At 56.6% G+C, this 21,100-nt stretch overlaps 1 protein-coding gene across 4 annotated transcripts in view; it reads right to left on the bottom strand.

Moving 5' to 3' along the window:
- Dpp9 (dipeptidyl peptidase 9) overlaps positions 1-20,871 on the bottom strand; it is a 34,056-nt gene extending 13,185 nt beyond the window's left edge. The window contains exons 1-9 of one of the 4 annotated variants that reach the window (XM_052746885.1): positions 20,538-20,871; positions 19,202-19,254; positions 12,974-13,227; positions 7,406-7,518; positions 6,334-6,507; positions 6,095-6,263; positions 5,714-5,827; positions 4,562-4,690; positions 3,231-3,292 (exon numbers count right to left, since the gene is read on the bottom strand). In XM_052746885.1, coding sequence (XP_052602845.1) covers positions 3,231-3,292; positions 4,562-4,690; positions 5,714-5,827; positions 6,095-6,263; positions 6,334-6,507; positions 7,406-7,518; positions 12,974-13,196 — 984 coding nt within the window. In that variant the 5' untranslated portion in view covers positions 13,197-13,227; positions 19,202-19,254; positions 20,538-20,871. Of the gene's footprint in view, positions 1-3,230; positions 3,293-4,561; positions 4,691-5,713; positions 5,828-6,094; positions 6,264-6,333; positions 6,508-7,405; positions 7,519-11,105; positions 12,919-12,973; positions 13,228-19,201; positions 19,255-19,449; positions 20,464-20,537 lie in introns of those variants that run through there. The other 3 variants (XM_052746883.1, XM_052746882.1, XM_052746886.1) reach the window with 3 other exon arrangements.
- Between the last annotated feature and the right edge of the window lie 229 nt (positions 20,872-21,100).

Here is a 21,100-nt window from a genome sequence, read left to right as displayed (position 1 = left end):
CAGACAAACACTCATACACCAAAAATAAATAAATAGCAGGACATGGTGTTTAATCCTAGCACTTGGGAGGCAGAGGCAGGTGGATCTCTGTGAGTTCAAGGCCAGCCTGGTCTACAGAGGGAGTTCTAGGATAGCCAGGATGATAAAGAGAGACTTTATCTCAAAAAAATAAAAATAAAATTTTTTTTCTCTGTGTAGTTTTGGTGCCTGTCCTGGATCTCGCTCTATAGACCAGACTGGCCTCAAACTCACAGAGCTCCGCCTGGCTCTGTCTCTTGAGTGCTGGGATTAAAGGCGTATGCCACCACCATCCGGCAAATAAATAAATCTTAAGAAAGGAAAGAAGGGGGCTGGAGAGATGGCTCAGCGGTTAGAGCACTGGCTGCTCTTCCAAAGGTCCTGAGTTCAATTTCTAGAAACCACATGGTGGCTCATAACCATCTGTAATGAGATCTGGCGCCCTCTTCTAGTCAGCAGGTATACATGCAGACAGAACACTGTATACATAATAAATAAATCTTTAAAAAAAAAAGAAAGAAAAAGAAAAGAAAGGAAGGCAGCCATGCACATAGCCCTCTAAGGTATTTAGGTGAGGTGGAAGTCACAATGGGTGGGACCCTAATCCAACATGTTATATCATACAAGGAAGAGATGCAGGGAGACAGACAGACAGACACATACACACACATACACACTAGCATGATGTCCACTGGAGACTCGGGACATGTGATCACCTTGTAGGGTAAAGGGAACCAAACAAAGAATCCCACCGTGGCCCTGAAACCAGAGCCAGTGAAAGAAACACTTTGTCCCTGAACCCAGCACCAATGAAATACACCCTGACCCTGAAACCAGTGCCCTAGAATCAGAGGCAGCGAAAGAAATACACCCTGGCCCTAAAATTAGAGCCAAAAGGCTAAAAAGAGCCAATGAAAGAAACACACTTTGGCTCTGAAATCAGAGCCAAATCTGCCTGACCATCTAAGCAGAAAACCAACCAATCCCTGAGCAAAAAAAAAACAATCCCTGCCGGGCGGTGGTGGCGCATGCCTTTAATCCCAGCACTCGGCAGGCAGAGCCAGGCGGATCTCTGTGAGTTCGAGGCCAGCCTGGGCTACCAAGTGAGTCCCAGGAAAGGCACAAAGCTACACATAGAAACCCTGTCTCGAAAAACCAAAAAAAAAAAAACAAAAAACAAAAAAACAAACAAACAAAAAAAAACAATCCCTGAGCACAAGATTTAGCCAATCTGAGCTCAAGGACTTAATTCTGGCCAATTCCCACCCTGGAAATCTTCTCCCTGGAAAAACTCCGCCCCTAAGAAGTCCTATATAAGTTGTTCTGTGCCTGTTCAGTTTGCTGCTGCCCTTTCCCCACCCTGGCAGAGGCAGCCACTCTCCTGGATTCTTCCCTCCCAATAACTCTCTTGAATGAGGTTTGGGTGAGTCCTTCTTTCGCAGGAGCAGAGACAGAGCCTGGGCAGAGTGGAGAGGAGCAAAGCTATAACACTTTGGCTGGGGAAACCATGCCCTAGTGCAGCCGAGTTGTTACACCGGAGCAGAACTCCAACAACTTTGCTAGGGAAACTCTCCCCTGCTGGAGCAGAGCTGTTACACCAGGGAAACCTTTCCCTGGAGCAGGCCTGTAAGATGCTACGCTTACTGTGACCTGCGGTATTCTTTGGCTCCCGATTACCAGCATCCCTTTCCATCCAAGCCCCAATGCTTACACACCTGAGTTGCTGGGACAGACCCTGTCCAGCCCTCGGAGGAAACCAGCCCTACTGACGCCCTTTCTGGGACACCCCTCCCCCCGGGACACCCCTCCCCCCATGGCTGCTGACAAAGCACCTCTGCTGTCAAAGCCACAAAGCCACGGCTCTCTGCAGTGGTAACATCTCCTTCCACAGGGGTGGAGTGGGGGAAGGAGGGGAACGGACACACACGGGATGATGGACAGGAAGATGGAAAGACAGCAGCACACTGTGTTCCCTGGCACGTCCAGATGTCTCTGGAACTACCTATTTCTGCCCTGGGTCATCCCTGGACTTGGAGGGGTCTTGAGCCAGCTGAGCAAGGGGATGATGGGGAGAAAAGGAGGCAGGGTCAGGGGTGGCCACCCTGGCAGAATCATCAGCCCACGCCTGTTCAGGAGCTGCAGCCCTTGCCCAGTTCAGGAGCCTGTTTATGACAGAGGCCTGGCTCTGGCCGAGGATGAGGCAGCAGCTGAGCCCTTACTATACATTTCCAGGTCCGAGTTGGGTTCCCAGCACCCACAGGGCAGCTCATGTCCACCTGTAACTCCAACTCCAGGGGATCTGTCACCCTCTTCTGGCTTCTGTGGGAACTGCACTTATACACATTAAAATAAAACAAAACAACAACAAACCCTACAGCCTAGTGGGTGGTGGCCCATATCACGGGTAATGCTGGTGCATTACTGCAGTGTTCTAAAAAGACTGTACAAGGGACTTGGTGAGTAAGGGTCTAATATGCATAAAGAAAAGACGTGTAAATAGCCAAGACACAGAGTCTTATACTTTCCCTGGATGTTATGAAAGTTTTTGCAAAAGCTTGCTGGGGGCCTGCAGGAAGGGGTGATGTCACCAAGCCTACGACCTGAGCTTGACCGCTAGAAACCACATGGCGGAGGGAGAGAGCTGACCCTCACAAGCCGTCCTCTGACGTTTGTGCACACAAGCCAATGTAAGGACCAAATCCCTGCGGCCAGGAATCTGCAGCTACACAAGCCCTGCCTGCCTGGTGTCCCCATCAGCAAGTGCCACACAGCCTTGGGCCCAGGTTGCCTGAGGAACTTTCAATGTCACGCACCCTTGGTGACCTGAGGGATCTGACGGGAAAGGCATGGCACCGTGAAAGGAAGGACGGGCCTGCCAGAGGCAGGTGAATGCACTCACTAAAGACCTCTTACCAGTGGCCATATTGCCCTCGCTGCTTAGCACGTGGTCTGGGTTGTGAGGCCCTACTCAGCGCCTCTAAGTGAGCAATGCCAAGGAGCAGGGGACAGAGAAGGACCCAGAACACTGCCACACCCAACAGGAGATGACCTCAATGCAGTGACCGAGGACTGGCACCCTGGCAATCTGACCCACAGTGTTCTGGTCTGTGATCACCACAGGATATAGGTCAGGCCACTTGGCGGCACCATGCTTCACAGAGAGTAGACTGACCGTCCTTCTGGAGCTTCCCCAGAATGTGCTCGGCTCTTACCTTGCCCTGTCCATCCGTCTGGAGCTCAGCCAGTTTCAGGGCGATCTTGGGGTTCTTGCTGCCTGTTGGGGGAAGGCCAGATGAGTGCCAGGTCACCAGTGGCCACCCTGGCCAAAGACTGTGTGACCACACCTGTGGGGAGGTGGCACAGGCCCTCCCAGGAATGACACAAAGTCCCCAGGGCAGGGACAATCTGACCCAGGGCCTGGACCACATTCCTAACAGGATATGCGGTGTATTATTTTGTCACCTGGAAGCTGGACTGGGGACACAACACAGAAGGGACATGGCCCTGCCCTACCTCTGTGCAGTCCCTTAGCAGGAGACTGAAACAGGGCACATCACCACACAAAGCCAGACCCAGCCCTTGGGAGGCAGTGGCCACAGGCTGGGGCAGTCACCCACACTTCTAAGAGGTGGGATGTGGCTGGGGCTGTTTTCTTAGGGTGCTGGGGACAGATCCTGGGATTTCTCTGGAAGACAGTTAGGCCCCAGCAGAGGGTAACATGGGGCACCTGACAAACGCCTCCACCTTGCCTGAGGCTCAGTTTCCACATCTGCTAAGCACAGGGTAAATGTGGATCATCCCACAATGTTCCGTGGAAAGCCTAGGTTCCATCCACACAGCATCTGGGAAGGCTCACTGTGTGTCTGGAATGGCAAGCAGTCTATTTCATTTATTTGGTTTTTTGGAATAGGGTCTCATGTATTCCAGGCTGGCCCAGAACCTTCTACAAAGCTGAGGCTTGACCTTGAACTCCTGATCCTCCTGCCTCCAGCTGCAATAACAAGCATGCCCCACCACACCCAGTTTGTGGTGCTGGGGATGGAGCCTGGGACTCTGTGCACACCAGGGAATTCTATCCCCATTGACCCTCAGTAAAAGTGACTCCCACAGCGGCGCAGGTAGCAGGCCTGAGGTTCAACTAGGCTGGCCAGGGCTGCCGCTAGCTCAAGGCTTCTAACACCCTGAGACACCAAAGAAGCAGGCCATCCACTTATTTTTTGACAGGTGTTCACTATGTAGCCCAGGCCGGCCTGAATTCATGAATCTTCTGCCTCAAAGACACCACTACACTTTAGCATCTTCCATGAGGCTCAGTCGCTTGCCTGTGGCTGTCCTGGTGTGGAGACACCTGAGATGTGGCATCAGGCAGTTGGAACATGCCGCCACACTCACTTTCTGGATCTACCTGGAGAATCTGTGACCTCTGAGCTCTGTGACCATGAGATCCAACAAATCCAGGCAGAGGGGACCCCAGAGGGCAGAACTGTGCCAGCTGTGGTGCAGAGGCCTTAGGGCAGCATGTGGCCTTGCCGCTGGCACCCACCTGTCCTGGGGTATCGATAGGAATCAGTCTTCCTCTCCTCCAGGGCAGGGGAGGGCACATGGATGACCTCCACCTCAGACTCATCCACTTCTTCATACAGGATACGCAGCGTCTTAAGGCCTTCAGAACCTGGTCAGGGGCAAGGAGCAGGGACTCAGCACCCACCCACACCACACAGGATCTCAGAGCCAGCACCAAGTGGCACCTACGTGGGGTGTAGAGTCAAGCTGGGCCCCGAAACCACGTGCTCAAGCTCTAGTCTAAGGCCTTTGTGCAGCATCTGCGAGGGAGGTCGGGGGACCCTGGGCCAGTATGACAGGAGTACTCACAGACACATGGGACAATGGAGGACATGGGGAGTATGTCAGAGCCTTAGAAAGTCAGCTTTGTCATAGTGCACCCCAGACCACAGAGGCCAGTGTGGGGCCACACATTTCTCTTGTCTATGCCAACTCAGTCAGGGCGATTTTGTCATGTAACCTAAACACACACTCACATGCCCTAGAAGCGCAAAACACCACAGTGAGGGGCTGGGGGCGTGGTCAGGGTGGAGCCCCGCCTAGAATCCCCCAGTGAGGGGCTCTGGGCGTGGTCAGGGTGGAGCCCCGCCTAGAACCTCCCAGTGAGGGGCTGGGGGCGTGGTCAGGATGGAGCCCCACCTAGAATCCTCCAGTGAGGGCCTGGGGGCGTGGTCAGGATGGAGCCCCACCTAGAATCCTCCAGTGAGGGCCTGGGGGCATGGTCGGGGTGGAGTCTCCACCTAGAGGGGCTGGAGCGTGGTCAAGGGTGGAGGCCCTGCCTAGAATCCCCCAGTGAGGGGCTGGGGGAGTGGTCAGAGGTGGAGTCCCCATCTAGAGGGGCTGAGGTAAGCCGGGGTGGAGCCCCTCCTTAGAATCCCCCAGTGAGGGGTTGGGGATGTGGTTCTGATATCTATGGGTCGCCCAGTGTTCTCCTGTCTCCAGAAATGTGGTTATAGGAATAGAGGGCCCAGGTGAGGCAAGGCCTTCGTCATCTCCCTCTCCTGTGCAGACCCTGCTGTGAGTATTTAATAGGTCCCTAGGTGTTGGTCCTGGGACCACAGGGGCTGATTTAGCAGAGACGGAGACATAAGGCCCTGGGTTGGAGTAGGGTACTGAGAGGTGGGCTGCCTACCTTCCCAAGAGGCAGTGGGGCACCACCAGCACCCGGTGAAGCGGTCAAACTCCTCCTGGATGACAAAGGTGGCCACACCTGCAGACTTGGGATCGTCCAGGACATTGGCTGAGCCTGGGGGAGGGCACATTGTGAGTGACAGACAGCCTCCTGACAGCCACTGTGAGTCAGGAGCTCAGCGCCCAACGCTACACAGCGCCCAACGCTATACAGGCTGGACACTGTGCAGCTGGCTTTTAAGGGCTGGGTGTCCTGGGTACTGTGCATCACTGAGCAGCAGGTGAACATTCTAGAAGACGGGCTGGCAGTACAATAGCCATTCCCAGAACATGCTGATGCAGCCAGGCAGACTGCCTGTCCCCATTCATGCCTAAGCCTCACCCTGGTGACAGAAGGTTAGTCGCCGTTCCTCTCCGGTCTCGATGTTGGCCACCCACAGGTCACTGTTGTTGATAAAGGAGAAGAAGGCTGGGTCTGCGGGGCAGATCTTGGGGTCCATACGTGGCCCGGAGCACTGGGTCTTGATCTCCAGCGGCTTCATAGGGGACACCTGGGGACAGGGAGGTTGGGTCAGGGCGCTGGCACCGTGTCCCCACCCGAGCATGCAGGCTGTGCCTCACCATGAAGCCGTTCTTGCCGCCGTCCCTGCAGTGGAAGAGGCTGTTGCTGGCCTGGAAGAGGAAGAGCCCACTCTCACTGTGGAAGTCGTAAGAGGTGATCCCGAAGACGCCCAGGCGCCTGCGCTCCCGCAGTAGCTCCTCTTCTCGAGAGTAGACACCGTGGTGGGGTGTGGCCTGGGACACAGGGGATAGGGCCTCACTCAGTTTCCCCATTGTGACACAGAGCATCTCATGCTGGCTGGAAACTCACGGTGTTCCCATATCCCCATCCTGAGTACCCGTGGTGACACCTGGCCTTGCCCTTGCTGCCGGACTCCATTCTGGATGTCCCTGTGGGGACCTCTGGTGGACCTCTCCCACCTCATTCATAGCCCTTGCTTCTGAGAACACTCCACCTAAATCTACAGCTGTACCTATACAACACGCCCAAGGTTTCTCTGACCAAAGCTAGCCGGACAGAAGTGTAGGGGCACAGAGTGGGTCTGTCTGTTTGAGACAGGGACTCCTATGGCCCAGGCTAGCATGGAATTCGCTACTTGGCAGAGAACAACCCTGACAGGCGTGCACCACCACACCCGGCTTCTATGTGACAGTGACAAGGTGGAATCCAGGGCTTCCTGTGTGCCGGTTGAGCGCTCCATGCACTTACCTCAGAACTGGGCTGGGGTGTAGCTCGGAGCTAGGGTATGGACGAGGCGGGTGTGAAAGCCTGGGTTCCATTCCCAGCACTGTGCTATGCAGAAGGCTACCCGGGAACTAAGAGGGGCCACCAAACTGGGAGTGGCAAGACGGGGGGCTCGGGCATGCCACTGTGACAGTGTTACTGTTCTCTCCGAGTGGATGCCAGGGCCTCTGCACATGCTGGGCGAGTGCTTGCCACAAAAGCCACAAAGTGCAGCCATGCCAGGGTGTCCCCTTCACCAGGCAACTCTGGGCAGCGATATTAACCATTAGCCAGGCCCATGAGTCAGTTGTCATTTGAAGGTGCAGACAGGAGGGGGACATGGTCTGATTGGTGCCCCGTCAGTCAGAACTCTGTTCCCGGAAGCCGGGTGTGGCATGGGAGACTCACCTGGAAGTGGTCCAGCATCTGCTTCCAGGACAGCAGCAGCAGGGCCTCCTTCCGCACCTTCTTGGGGATCTCGGAGTAGAGGAGGGAGTTCTCGCGGCTGCCGTATGGCATTCCTGGGAAGGGGTCAGAGAAACCTCAAGAGTGGAGGCCCTACCTGGGAGGGTGTCAGGCCGTGGCTCCGTCTCTAGTTGGAGCCCCGTGTTCGTCACTATGTGCACGTGGAAGCCAGAAGTGGACACCAGGGGTCCCTCCTCTCTCTCTGCCTTGGATGGACAGGGATCCACCGGCCTCTGCCTCCTGAGTGCCGGGATGACCACTATCTTTTCTGAGACATGGTCTCTCACTGACTCGGCTGGCTGGCCAGGAAGCCCCAGATCTCTTCCTGTCCCCCTGAGTGGCAGCAGAACCAGGTGACAGTGCGGTCAGCACACCTGGCTTTGACATGGGTTCCGGGGATTTGAACTCAGGTCCTCACACTTGTGCAGCCAGCGCTTCATCCACGGAGCCATCGCCCTGGTCCCCACGGTCGGGCTTGTTCAGGCTCTCCCACCCTGAGATTCAGGCCCCGGGGCTGCAGCAGCCACTGGGGGTCAGAGAGGGCAGTGGGAGAGCTCAGCTCTCCTGCAGTCAGGTGTGGCTCTAGAGCAGCGGTTCTCAACCTTCCCGACGCTGCGACCCTTCCACACAGTCCCTCATGCTGTGGTGACCCCAACCATGAAACTACTTCATAACTGTAATTTTGCTGCTGTTATGAATCCATGTAAATATCTGGGTTTTTGTTTGTTTGTTTTTGGTTTTGTTTCTCTGTATAGCTTTGGAGTCTGTCCTGGAACTCACTTAGATTCGCCTGGCTCTGCCTCCTGAGTGCTGGGATTAAAAGCGTGGGCCACCACCGCCCGGCCCAACATAAATATCTGATATGCAGGATCTCTGATATGTGACCCCTGTGTGGGTCCTGACCCACAAGTGGAGAACCACTACTCTAGAAGGTTCCTCTGTATGAGAGAAGCTGGCAAAGACTAAGGACTAAACCAGTCTCAGGTGAGAGTAAGGCTAAACCTTAGGGAGAAGGAGGAGTGCGTGCGTGCGTGCGTGCGTGCGTGCGTGCCTCGGAAGGTCCCACGATGCTCACGGCAGGTGGCTTTCAGGGAGTGTGCCCTCCTGCTGAAGCCATGGCTCCACCCACTCCAGCCTGGACGGGGCAGTTCCAACCCCACGCAGAGGGCATGCACATGTGCAGCTACCACCGGACTGTGGAGTGTCACCTGTGAGGACAACTGGACTTGGGCCCTGATGGAAAGACATGAGTCACTGAGGGAAAGTGTGCAATGAGCTGGGGACAGGAAACCTGGGGTGTCGCAAGCCCTCTCTGTTTCCCCAGGTGGCAGCACTCCGAGTCTCCGAGGCTGGATGGGTGTCACAGAAGCTATGAAGCTATCGAACTCTGCAGTGGTCGCCCAGCATGGCTGGGGCTCGGCCCCAGGCTGTGAGCATGAGCCAGCCCCTCTTACTCCACAGTCCGGTGGTAGCTGCACATGTGCATGCCCTCTGCGTGAGAGTGTCCTATAGTCCTGTAGCCAAGGATAACCCTGAATCATTCCTGTTCTTCCAGACTTCACTTCCCAAGTGCTGGGATGACAAGTGACAAGTGCGTCCTCCGCAGATGGGGAAGCCGAGGTCTCAACACAGGGCTACCGCATGGAATGCAGCATCACTGTCACTGTCAGTCAAGTAGAAGACAGTGACCAGCTCCAGCATGCCTCAACTTCCCCTCTCTGGTCAAGAAGGCTGGGGACCAGGGCTGGTGCTCCTCTGAGTGCAGAGCAGTCCAAGAACACGCAGAGTGCTTGGTAGCCCAGGAATGTGGTGACTTGCAGGACGTGTGACCTCTGCCTTACTCCACTTCTGCAGCTGCCGGGACTGTTTGGTTTTCTGAGACAGGGTCACTGTGTAGCCCGGGCTGTTCTGGAACTTGCTATGTTGCTCAGACTGCCCTTCAACTCAGAGATCCACCTGCCAATCCTGAGTGGAGGGACTAAAGACGTGCGCTACTGGACCTCACACCTTTAAGAGTGTGACACAGCCAGTGAGACGCCCAGTGGGTACAGGGACTTGCCACCAAGACTGATGACCTGGGTCTTAGCCCTGGAACCCACAGGATGTGGGAGAGTAACAAACCTCTGACCTCCACTCAGATGCCATGGCCTATTGACCTCCCACACACGAACAACTAAGAAATGGAGGGAGCGAGACACTCTGAGGTGAGACTTGTCCCTCAGTCCCACTGAAAGGCCCACACTGGGCCTGTGGGGTAGCTGCTCCCCAGCAGTGGCCCGCTATCCTCGGGGCTTCTGAACAGGAAGTCTAAGGCAAGTCTGTGCCAAGGACATCAAAGCCACCACCCTCCTCAGCCGATTAACAACCAATCACACCAACGCTCGGGCCAGTGCATTCCTGGACTGGCCTCCAGTGCTGGCACCGCAGCCCACGATGCCTGGCAATGACGGCAAGGGTGGAGCTAACTGGTGGCACAGCCGCCTCACCTACCTTAGCGGCTCTGCGCGCACGTGTGCACACACATGTACATACACACTCATATGCACGCACGCACATATGTGCACGTGCCCACTTCAACTGGTCACCCTGCCCAGCCCTAGACATGGTGGGTGCCCTGGGCCCACACCCACACTGACTCTAGTCACCAATGTGGCCTTGGCCAGCCTGGCAGGGACCAAACTGGACTACAGTGTTCATTGTATCTTGAACCCAAGACAGGAGCCAAGAGTTCAGGTCTCTCTAGGCCCTGAGGCCTCCCCACCCCGACAGAGGTGCTGCTGACAACGGAATGGGCTGACAGCCAGGGCCAGCAGGTCCCCCCAGGCTCACCCCATCCCTCACAGAGGACCCACGACTGACTCCCCATGCCCCACATAGCAAACCTCAGTCCATGAGGACACGGAGGTCCTTTTGAGTGGCTGGGTCAGGCCACACCCTCAGGGCAACAGGGGAGCACCAGCCAGGGACTCCGCCATGCACCATCTAATCCTGGTGACACCTGGCACAAAGACACGGTATAAAGGCCTCCGAGGGACCAGGAGGGGACCCGAAGGCAGACAGCAGTCAGTGACACCTCAGGGTTGGCGGGAAAAAAGCAGCCATGTCCAGAGTTCTGGACTCCTCCGCCTGTGTTCAGGGTCTGTCTTCACTACATACCCATCTGTGGCCCTCCAGTCCCACGAAGACCCCCATCACCCTGAGCAGAACCCTGAGGACAGTGCACCCCAGCCCAGACCCACACAGACCCACACACACAGAGGCCACATGTGAATGACCACCACCTGGGCCAATCTCATTCTTTCTCCTAGAAACCCTGAGACCTCAAGAGGCACCGCCCACCCAGGCTAGACAAGTAGATGACTGAGTAGTCTAGCTAAGCCAATCACATTCCTTCTCCAGAAACCCTGTAAGCTCGAGGGCCCGCCCACCCCAACCCACATGGTCAAGCCTACAAGGCACAAGCTCCTCCCAGAGATCTGGAGAAAGTGGGTTGAGAATTTGCAACCCTAGTCCAAGCACACAGACGCCAGGGTGAAGGGTTCATGGAACCCAGGCTGAGCCAATCAGTTCCCTTCTCCCAGGAACCTGGAGCCAAGGGTCAATTTCTGCTGCGGGCGGGAAGACAGGAGATCTGAGGTGCTACCTGGCAGAGGTGGACTGGAGTCATGGTATCATGAGGCTCTAGGTTGCATGCGCCTCATCCTGAAGCTTGGTGGCTTTCTGTCCTGGCTCTCTGAGCCATCCCCAGGTTCCCGGTGCCAGGTACACTTTGTGGCTGAGACCTGAGGGTTCTGTCCTTTCCCAAGGTCCTGGGAGGCTGAGAGGTCCCCAGAGAAAGAGAGACAGCTGTGTCCTGGGGCCTGAATTCAAAAGTCACTGTCTTCATTGAGACAGGGCTCTGGAGCTGTGGCTGTATTCATGTTCTACAGCTACCAGCATCCTCAGAAGACCGAGGTGAAGGGAGATCTCACACAGACAAGTAAGTCATGTGATCACGGAGGCAGAGCTGGGAGAGACTGGGCCAGAAGCCGATAGACAGATGCTGTACACTTCACAAGCTGGAAGAGGCAGGAAGGTCCTGCCCAGAGCTCCAGGAGGAATACAGTCCGGCTGCCATCCTCCCTTCAGCAGGTGTAGGCTGGGGCTAACTCACCAATGACAGACTAGGCACCAAGTGGGCGGAGCCACCACTGAAAGGTGGGGCCCAGGACCTCAAGCAGAGGAGGTGCTGCCTGCTGATGGACCTGAGTCCTCCCGGCTCAGCTGTGGTGAAGACACTTAACAGCGTCTCTGGTCCTGTTCTCCTCCATGGGAGTGTTGCCGTGTCATGCTGCTGTGACTCACAGCTGCCACACTGTTGCTAGGCAGTCTGGCAACATCTGCTGGCCTGTTCTCAATCACTGCATTTGCAGTTTCATGATTTGCAACAATCCATGTGACTTCCTCCTAAGACAGCTCTGAAGGGAAGTATGGGGACAGTGGGAAGAGGATGGCCACCCACTGTCCATCTTGGCTCCTGTCATCCATGTATGGTCAGCAGTGGACATGTGACAATGTTCATTCGATCATGCATTTAAATGCTGAGGGCCCAAACATGCACAGACATGGTCGCGGGGACCAAGGCCACCATGACCAGCAGCAACAAGACTGGCTTGGAGGATGACCAGAGTCACCTGTTCTAAAGAGTGTTTCTCAACTGGAGGGGACACCAGCCCCAGGAATCCTGGGCAATGTCTGAGGATGTGACACAGGGGAGCCCACCACAGAGCGGGCTTGCACAAAGCCTAGGGTACCCACAAATGACCCAGCTGGCATCCACAGTGCAAGGGTGCCATACCTCCAGTCAACAGCCAGGAGGCACGCTGTTTGCAAGCCAACAAGCCTAACTGATTTCTAGGGGGTTCTTTCTTCCGCTCTGTATTCCCTTTAGGCCCACTAGGGCAGTGTCTGTGCTCTGTGGACACTTCCTGTCTATGGCTGGAGCTGGGAGGAGGCACTTCCTGTCCATGAGCTGGGGCTGGGCGCATGCCTGTCTGCAGAAGCTATGGAAAGCCTGAGGGGGTCACACTGGCGATCCAGTGAGAACACAGCCTGCCAACAGCTGGGCAGGGAGCAGGTGCCTCGGGGTCCTGTGGCAGGATGGTGAGCCACGCTCCATTGCTGGACCACGGCGCACTACACAGAGATGGTGCCAATCTTTGAGCCTCAGAATCCGTCATAACACATCACCACACAGTGAGCTCCTACTGGAACAGCATGTGACCCTCCCACAGGGATCTGAGACCCATCCTGTTTACCTAAGAAGCCCTGCCCAGCCAGCACCAGGTGCCTGGGAAGTGGCCCAGCTGGGAGCAGTTTCTAGACTCAGAGCCACCTAGCCAACCCTGAACTTTCACCTATGTGGCTGACCCTGGAGGTGGACTAACACTGCCTGCCCCAGGCTGGTCGCTTCTGAAACCTCTGGCACCCCAGGCCTGCCAGTGTAGGGCAGAGGGGGCGGGAGCAGCTTACCCAGGTAGTAGAGACGGTGGGAGTGGGGGCCAGACTCATCAGGCTTCTGCACAAACTGGAAGTCGTGGGGGGCCTTGCTGATAATGAGGCCCGATGACTTGCGGCTGCCGTGGATGATGCTGCGCAGCCCGTCCCAGGAGTGCTTCTGCACACAGAAGCGTGCTGCTGTGTCATCCATGTCGCCTGCCGCCACCTGCTCGGCTGGGGAGACCCCGCTGGACATCCTTTGGGGCTCCTGTGACGGCAGTGAGAAGCTGTGGAGAGAGATGTGCATGAGAGAGGGTATCTTCCTGACAAGCTGTCCTCACCATGGATGCTTCCAGATGGTCATTCTGGGCAGCCACCCTGTCACCCAAGTGTCTCTCAAGTTATTGCAATTTGTTCATGCTATTCTCATGAGAACCAAGGCTCTGCTGAGTTAGGGACTCCACCTGGATCCATACCACTGAAACTCGTCCTGGTTGTCCATGCCTTAGTTGGGAGTGACCCAGGGGTAAAGCCCCACCTAGAATCTCCAGTGAGGGGCTGAGGGCATGGCCAGGGGTGGAGCCCCGCCTAGAATCCCCCCAGTGAGGGGGTGGGGGCATGGTCAGGGTGGAGCCCCGCCTAGAATCCCCCAGTGAGGGGCTGAGGGCATGGCCAGGGGTGGAGCCCCGCCTAGAATCCCCCCAGTGAGGGGGTGGGGGCATGGTCAGGGTGGAGCCCCGCCTAGAATCCCCCAGTGAGGGGCTGAGGGCATGGCCAGGGGTGGAGCCCCACCTAGAATCCCCCAGTGAGGGGCTGAGGGCGTGACCAGGGGTGGAGCCCCCGCCTAAATCCCCCAGTGAGGGGGTAGGGGCGTGGTCAGGGTGGAGCCCCGCCTAGAATGCCCAGTGAGGGGCTGAGGGTGTGGCTCAGTGGTAGATGCTAGCTAGACTAACAGGAACTCAGGGCTCTAAGAAGCACACAACAAAAATCCAATGTTTTCTGGTGTTCAAGGACCCGCTCCTACACCTTCCAGACTTTTGAACACCCCCCTCTTCATAACTGTGTCCTAGAGAAACCAGTCCTTACTCGGATCCTCAAACAGGGCGACCTCATTGCATCTGTGCCAGGTACATGTCATCCTTTCCAGGATGTAGTTTTTCATCTTAGGTTGACTAACTTCTTGTTTTGTTTTGTTTTTCAAGACAGGGTTTCTCTGTGTCACAGTCATAGCTGTCCTGGAACTTGCTCTGTAGCCCATGCTGGCCTCTAACTTACAGAGATCCACCTACCTCTGCCTCCTGAGTGCTGGGATTAAAGGCATGCACCCCCACTACCCAGCAGGTTGACTAATTTCTAAACTAATCTCAGCTAAGTATGAAATAGGTCCTTAGGAAACTTCTTGTGCCATCGTCTTGAGAGGGCTGCAACAGTCCTTCCCTCTCCACATGGCTGTCCCTTCCCCTCAAGTACTTTTCACCATGGTCACTTGATGAGTGCCTGTCCCACCTGTACCCCTCCTCGGCTGTGGGACCCAGCACCCCATGGGCATCATTGGCAATGAACAAAGACTTCAGGCTTCCAGATGAAAAATCAACCCTGTCACTGTGCACAGGGGACACCTGCAGAGGCCTTCACACAGACATCATGCAGGTGAGAATCCTCCAGGCCACCCTGCTGTCCCTCTTGTCCATGCTGGAACTGGCCACCTCCCAGCAGCTCCCTCCCCCTCACAGCCACTGGACTCAGCCTCTGTCTGAGCAGACCTGGACCAACCAGGCAAATATTTGCTTTAAAGCAATCTAAACACCACCCAGCCATAGTGACCCAGTTCTGGGTGTGCCAGAGTGGCTGAGGGGAGCTCCAGGGGCTGAGATCCCTCTGCGGGCTCCAGGAGCTCCTGTGACGGTGCCTCCCTGGCCTCAACACCGGCAGGAAGTGGGAACCGAAAGTACCACTACACAAGGGTCAGGTCTGGGGGAGAAGGAGGGTGGAGGGGCCATGCACAGCTGGGCCAGACCTTCAGAGCTGTGTTCCAACTCCTCATCACAGGAGACCACAGTGGCTGGGCTGGCCACACCTTTAACCCCAGCAGAGGAAGGCAGACCTCTGAGTCCCAGGCCAGCCTGGGCTACACAGGGAGACCCTCTCTCAAAGAGACTCACAGAGCCTAGTGCAGTGGTGGTAGCACACATCCTTGACCCCAGTGCCCAGAAGGCCAAGGCAGGAAGATGGCAAGTTCCATCCAGGTCACAGGGTGACACTGTCTCAAAACCCAAACCAGAAAAAAGTGTGCAAGATGGCTCAGTGAGTATTTGTGACCTGACTTCCACCCCAGAACCACTTAAAAGTGGAAAGAGAGAAATGACCCCACAAAAGGACCTCCAGAGCTTCCTCAGGACATGCAAACCCACACATGCACTCACAGACAATAATAAAGGAAAGGAAAAAACCTGAAAAAACAAATCAGAGAAAAGACTCCCACAGGGGACAGGAGTGAGGCCCCAGGCTGCTTTGAAAAGCGCAGGAAGGAAGCAGTCACGTCACTGTGAGAGTCAGCCCTGTCAACACCATTTCACTCTGACTTACAGGAGCCCATTGTACAGCAGAGAAACTGAGGCCAGGGGCAGAGCCAGGGGATAGGAGCTCCTGATCCCAGGCTCCTCTGCCACACTGTGACCAGCTTCTGCTTGGGAAGTCTCTGAAAGGCGAGTCTGGCAGATACCCTGGATGGGATGGAGTGGATCCTCCCCAGAAGCAGGCTCACCTCTCCTGGCTCAGTATCCTTAGCAGGGAGACACAAGAAGCTGAGCGTTCTCCCTCTCCCAGAGGGCACTGCCATGGCAGTTGCTCATGAGATGCTCTGAGGATGCAAACCACGGCCACAGCTGTCCCCAAGGCTCTAAGTCAAACATCCCAGAGGAAACCAGGGATTCCCAGAGCTGCAATTCATCCTAAGGGTAGTTGGGAGCCAAGGGTAGTGACAAGCAGAGGCTGCCGGCTGCAAGCCAGAAATCTGAGCCAGGGGAATGCCACTGACTGGCTCCAGTACCTCCAGACTGGGCCAGCCCAGTTCAAACCATGTTCAAGCAGGAAACACAAATTGTGACCTGTGCGTTCCCAGAAGGGGACCCTTCAGGCCCTGTTAGAGTCCCATCAGACCTGTACAGAAGAGGGCCAAGGAGGGCCTCTTGCCTTGAGTCACCGCAGAGGGCCCAGGTTGCAGAGATCCACTCCAGGAGACACGACATGAAATAAGACATCTGGAGCTTTGGGTGTGTCTTAGAACCTTTCAGCGTGCACTCCAGCAGGGCTGAGGCCTGGGGCTACTCCTGACAGCGCCACTGGCCTCTCTGCTATCCCGATGCAAAATGGGGACCCAGAGAGGGGCTGGGGAGTAAACACGTGACGGCCTCCACCTGCACCAACCTGCCCCGCAGATCCCGCTCAAGAGTTTACACAGCTGGGAACGACGTCAATGCCAAGCCACTTAACCCAGCCACCTACGCTTTCTTCCCGCCCATCAGCATGCCGCCTTCACAGCCTGCAAAGCCACCAGCGAACAAGGTCGAAAACTTGGGGCCATGGTCAAGGCTGCTGAGTTCTGATGGCTTACTTCCCAGGGGTAGGAAGCCCCAGCCATTACATGTCCGACTTTCTGCCTCGGACCTCAGAGGGAGCCTGCAGGAGGGAAGAGGGCTGAGGCACAGAAGAAACCGAGGCTGCCTGTGCTGGGGAGTTCAGGTGGGGAGACACAGCAGTGTGGAAGGGGGTGATCTGCAGATGCCTCACAGTAGAAGGTAAGAGACACAGGACCTGCGTCCCACCCAAGCAGTCCTGGCTGACACCCAATGCTTTGGCATTCAAGGCCTTACAAAGTAGATCTTGAGCCTGGACTTAAATTCAGCAATGAGACTTGGGGACCATAGGTGCAGGGACCTTGTGTCTTGGGAGGCCCTGCTCTGGACACCCTTACCAGCTCCCTCCTGCCATCTAATTAGAAAGTGGGGGCTGGGCTGGACCAGTGGAGGAGTCTCAGGCCTCTGCCTCCAGTGATGGGCCACACGAGGCACAGGATTCACCCAGGTCCCTGCTGCACACACTTGATGTGTGCTGTCACCTGGGGCCACTTCTGAGGTCACATTCAGGGAGGGGACTAGAAAATGAATGCAGAGAAGCTAGATGATTTGTGCCGAGTCACCCAGGGAGGAAGGCACATAGTTTGGACTCCACAGTTAACCACCCATGAGCAAGGGTTCTCACACTGGATGGGTCTGTCCCAGCAGACTTGGGTCCAGGTCTGGGAACACCTGTAATTGGCATGAATTAGGGCACAAGATACTGTTAGCAAGAGAGGAGAGAGAGGATGGAGGAGATAGAAAGAGATAGAAGAGGAGAAGAAAGACAGAGAAAGAATGGAGAATAAGAATGAGGAGGCCAGGCAGTGGTGGCGCACACCTTTAATCCCAGCACTCGGGAGGCAGAAACAGGTGAATCTCTGTGAGTTCGAGGCTAGTCTGGTCTACAGAGTGAGTTCCAGGACAAACTCCAAAAGCTACACAGAGAAATCCTGTCTCGGAAAACAAAACAAAAAGAAGAATGAGGAGATGGAGGGAGAGGAAATGGAGGAGGAGGAGGAGGAGGAGGAGGAGGAGGAGGAGGAGGAGGAGGAGGAGGAGGAGATGGAAGAAATGAAGGAAACAGGAAGAACAGAGTCCCGAGTCACTGTGCAGCACCCTGGAGTAACAGGTGTACAACCCAGAGTGACCTAGTCTAGGTCCATCCCTACCTCAGACACCAGCAGAGGGGGAGCAGGAACAAGGAGCTGCTGAACTACCTGACCGTCAGGGCCCCACCCCTACCCCGCCCCGGCATCCCTCACCTTCTCCTCCTTCCTCCTGATCCAGATGCAGCTTGACCTTTGACACTGACCCACTGACTGGCAGTGGGGACCCCAGTGGGGGGCTGCAACGCCAGCAGTTCACCTGTACCTCCAGAAGGGCACTGGATAGCAGGGACACCTTGCCAAGTGTCTAACTGGGTCCCACACAACCTGCATCTTTTGTGGGGTGGGTTTCTGGGGTTCAGAAGCCCCTGAGCACCCTCCTGCCTCCGAGATACCTCAGCACTCAAGGCCAGCACCATGGGCACTTCTTACCTTCACCCCAAACCGAGCCCAAATACACCTTTTCCTGTTTGTATCCACATCTTCTGTGTATGGGGGGGGGGGCGCTAAGCTCACAGAGCAGGTGGGCTCTGCTGTACCTTCTCCCCTAAAACAGGACCCCCGGCTCCTAGTCCAGGGAACTGTGGGAACAAAATGTAAGCCTCAATCCGTCTCTTCTATCAGCTGCTCCCCCCGCATGACAGCTGCCTAGGAAAATTCACTTGGAGAACACCATGGTCTCAAGGCAGGTGACTATCAACTGGGGACCCCAGGAGATGTCTGGGGACACATGTGGCTGCCCTGACCAGGAGAACTCGGTCAGGACTGGGTGGAGGGCTGAGAGCTGTTCAGTACGTCACAGAGAGCAGCCCACGCCAGTGTCCCTGAGGGACCGACGGTTCCCCTCTAGATTACTGTCGCGCCGTCCTCACCCAGCCGCGGCCACTCTTCTCAGAAGGGCCTGACACCCTTCCAAATGTCTGATGCCACTGGACACAGAACGCAAGTTTCCCCAGTGTTCCCTGTCCAGTGCTGAAAAGCAGGGGTCCCATGTCAGAGGGGGAAGGGTTCAAACCCCAGCCTACCCACAACTGTGCTCTGCGACCCTGAGAAACCGCAAACCTCTCTGGGCCTCAGCCTCCCAAAGATATAAACTGGGGCTACAATACCTATCCCTGGGGCTATGGTGAGGATTAATGGGGATGCACACACACACAACATTTTCATAATAACAGCTGTCAGATGAATGAGCCACTTAAAAAAAAAGCTACCACAGTGATAGATGCCCAAGTGCTGGGTACTGTGTCCGATGAGCTAGGGAGGGGTGGCCACGCCTCTCCCAAACCCAGCCTACTCACCGCTCTCCCTTTGTCCCCCTGGGGCACTCCGGAGGGCAACAAGAGAGAGGAATGTGGGGAAGTGTCAGATGTGCAAACACAGCAGCAGCAGCCATGGCCCTGGGTCACTGACCCCAGAGCCACACACAAAGCCACATCTTGTCAACCTCTGCATTCCAGAGCAAGCAGACCCAGAATGTCCCAGCCCACCCCAGCCCACCCCAGAGTCGGCCTTATTGCCCAAATCACGACATAACTGACCTTCTAAAGGGTCCGAGGAGCTTCCATGGCAGCTGCAGGCGAGGGGCACGGACCTTGACAGAACAAATGTGGTGTTAAGGTGGGCAGATGGGGAGGGTTGGCAAGAATGGAGGGATTGGTGAAGATGGGGGTTGGCGAGGATGAGGGGCTGGCGAAGATGGAGCAGTTGGTGAAGATTGGGGGGCCAGTGAGGATGGAGGGGCCGGTGAGGATGGAGATGCTGGTGAAGTGCTTGGCTTCTCACTCACTTTCCATGCGGGCGGGAGTCTCCGCCTGTGGGGTCTAACCCTATCTACCTGGTTAGACTCTAACTGAGCCTCCCAGCCCCTCGGGGCTGCCAGCATGCCCTGGGTTGCACTTGGAAGAGACGAGTCTCTCAGTGCCCGGTCTCCCCAGGACCCAGCTGGGAACTGGCGACTGTGGTCCACACCTCCTGGGCACCAGTCCCAGCTCCTCGAAAGCAGGTTGGTGATTGCCCAGGGGACTCCCAAGGGAGGCCGGGTGGGAGGCAGCAAGAGGGCCACTGGGATGGAAGGCTGGACTACAGCGTGGATGGGGAGGAGATGGGGCGGGCCTAAGGCCTGGACCCTAAGGGTGGGGCTGAAGATGCAGGGATTGAAGCTGGAAGCTGAGGACTCGTTTCAAGCTAATCGGGGGCAGGGGAAGGGGTGAGACAGAGGATATAACTTGAGTCTGGGAGGGTATCAAGCTCGGCGTGGGACAATGTGGAAAGTGAGGCAGAGGACAAGGGCTGAGTGAGGGACCAGGCAAGCTGGGGGGTGGGGGGGTGTTACCAGGCTTGGAGGAATCAGGCTGGTAGGGTCATTTGGAGAGGTTCATGCTGGGGGTATCAAGCTTTGGGGTATCAGGCTTGAGAGGAGGGTCAACCAGTAGTATTAGGCCTTGCGGGAACAAGTTACGGGAATCAAGTTTTGGGGATCAGGCTGAAGAATCAAGCTGGGAGGGGAATCAGGTTTGGAAGGGATCAGGCTTGCGGGGATCCGGCTCGGGGAGATCAAGATGGGAGAGGATGAGGCTTGAGGGGATCAGGCTGCGGGAGTAGGGGGGATGAAGCCAAGAGGGAGAATTTGGCGGAGACGAGGCTGGCGGAGGCTTGCGGAGGCTGCGCGGACGCCGGGCTGAGCCGCGCTCTGCGATGAAGCTGGCGGCGGCGTCTCCGCAGCGGTGCGGCAGCAGCTCCTGGGCGCGGCCCGGAACGGGCGAAGCGCGGCGACCGGGGCGGCGGGGACGACGAGGACAGGGCGCGCGGCGCCGAGGCGGGCGGACGGCGCCGGCCGGGGCGGGAGGCGGCGAGCCGGGGCCGAGCGCTGCTCACCGGGGCGCGGCGCGGAGGACGAGCTGGGCAAGGGGTCCCCGGGGCCGGCGGCGCCTCACGCGCGACGCTCCATGCCCCGGACGAGGGCCCGGAAGTGGAGGGCGCGGGGGGACAGCGAAGGCGGCGGACACCGGGGACCCGCCGGCTGTGCCTCCTTTGACCCGGAAGTTGAGCTGCAGGAACGGCGGCTTCTGATTGGATAACGTCAGGACGGAACCAACATCCGCGAAGCTCTAGGGGGCAACACGCGGGCCCGTTCCAGGGCGGAAGGCGAGGCCAACGGCGCCGCGCTGTCCCGGAGGAGAGGGTTGCGGGTGGGACACCCCTGCACCGGTTCCGGTCGGCCAACCGGACCCTGCGATGACCTATTCAACAGACACGAGAGGGAAAGGGAAACTGAGGCGTCAGTGGTTCAGTGGTTCTGCCTTCCAAGCAGTTGGCCCTCGTTCGATACCCGGCCAGCGCATCTGTTAAGATGTCTGTTTTCAACTTACCTTTTTATTTCCTTGAAAATCAACTTTAGCCGGGCGGTGGTGGCGCACGCCTTTAATCCCAGCACTCGG

Source organism: Peromyscus californicus, unplaced genomic scaffold (genome assembly GCF_007827085.1).
Source record: "Peromyscus californicus insignis strain IS unplaced genomic scaffold, ASM782708v3 Scaffold_1__1_contigs__length_55948999, whole genome shotgun sequence".
NCBI lineage: Eukaryota > Metazoa > Chordata > Mammalia > Rodentia > Cricetidae > Peromyscus > Peromyscus californicus.
The sequence above is the reverse complement of the archived record's forward strand: the minus strand, read 5'-3'. Positions and strand labels throughout refer to the sequence as shown.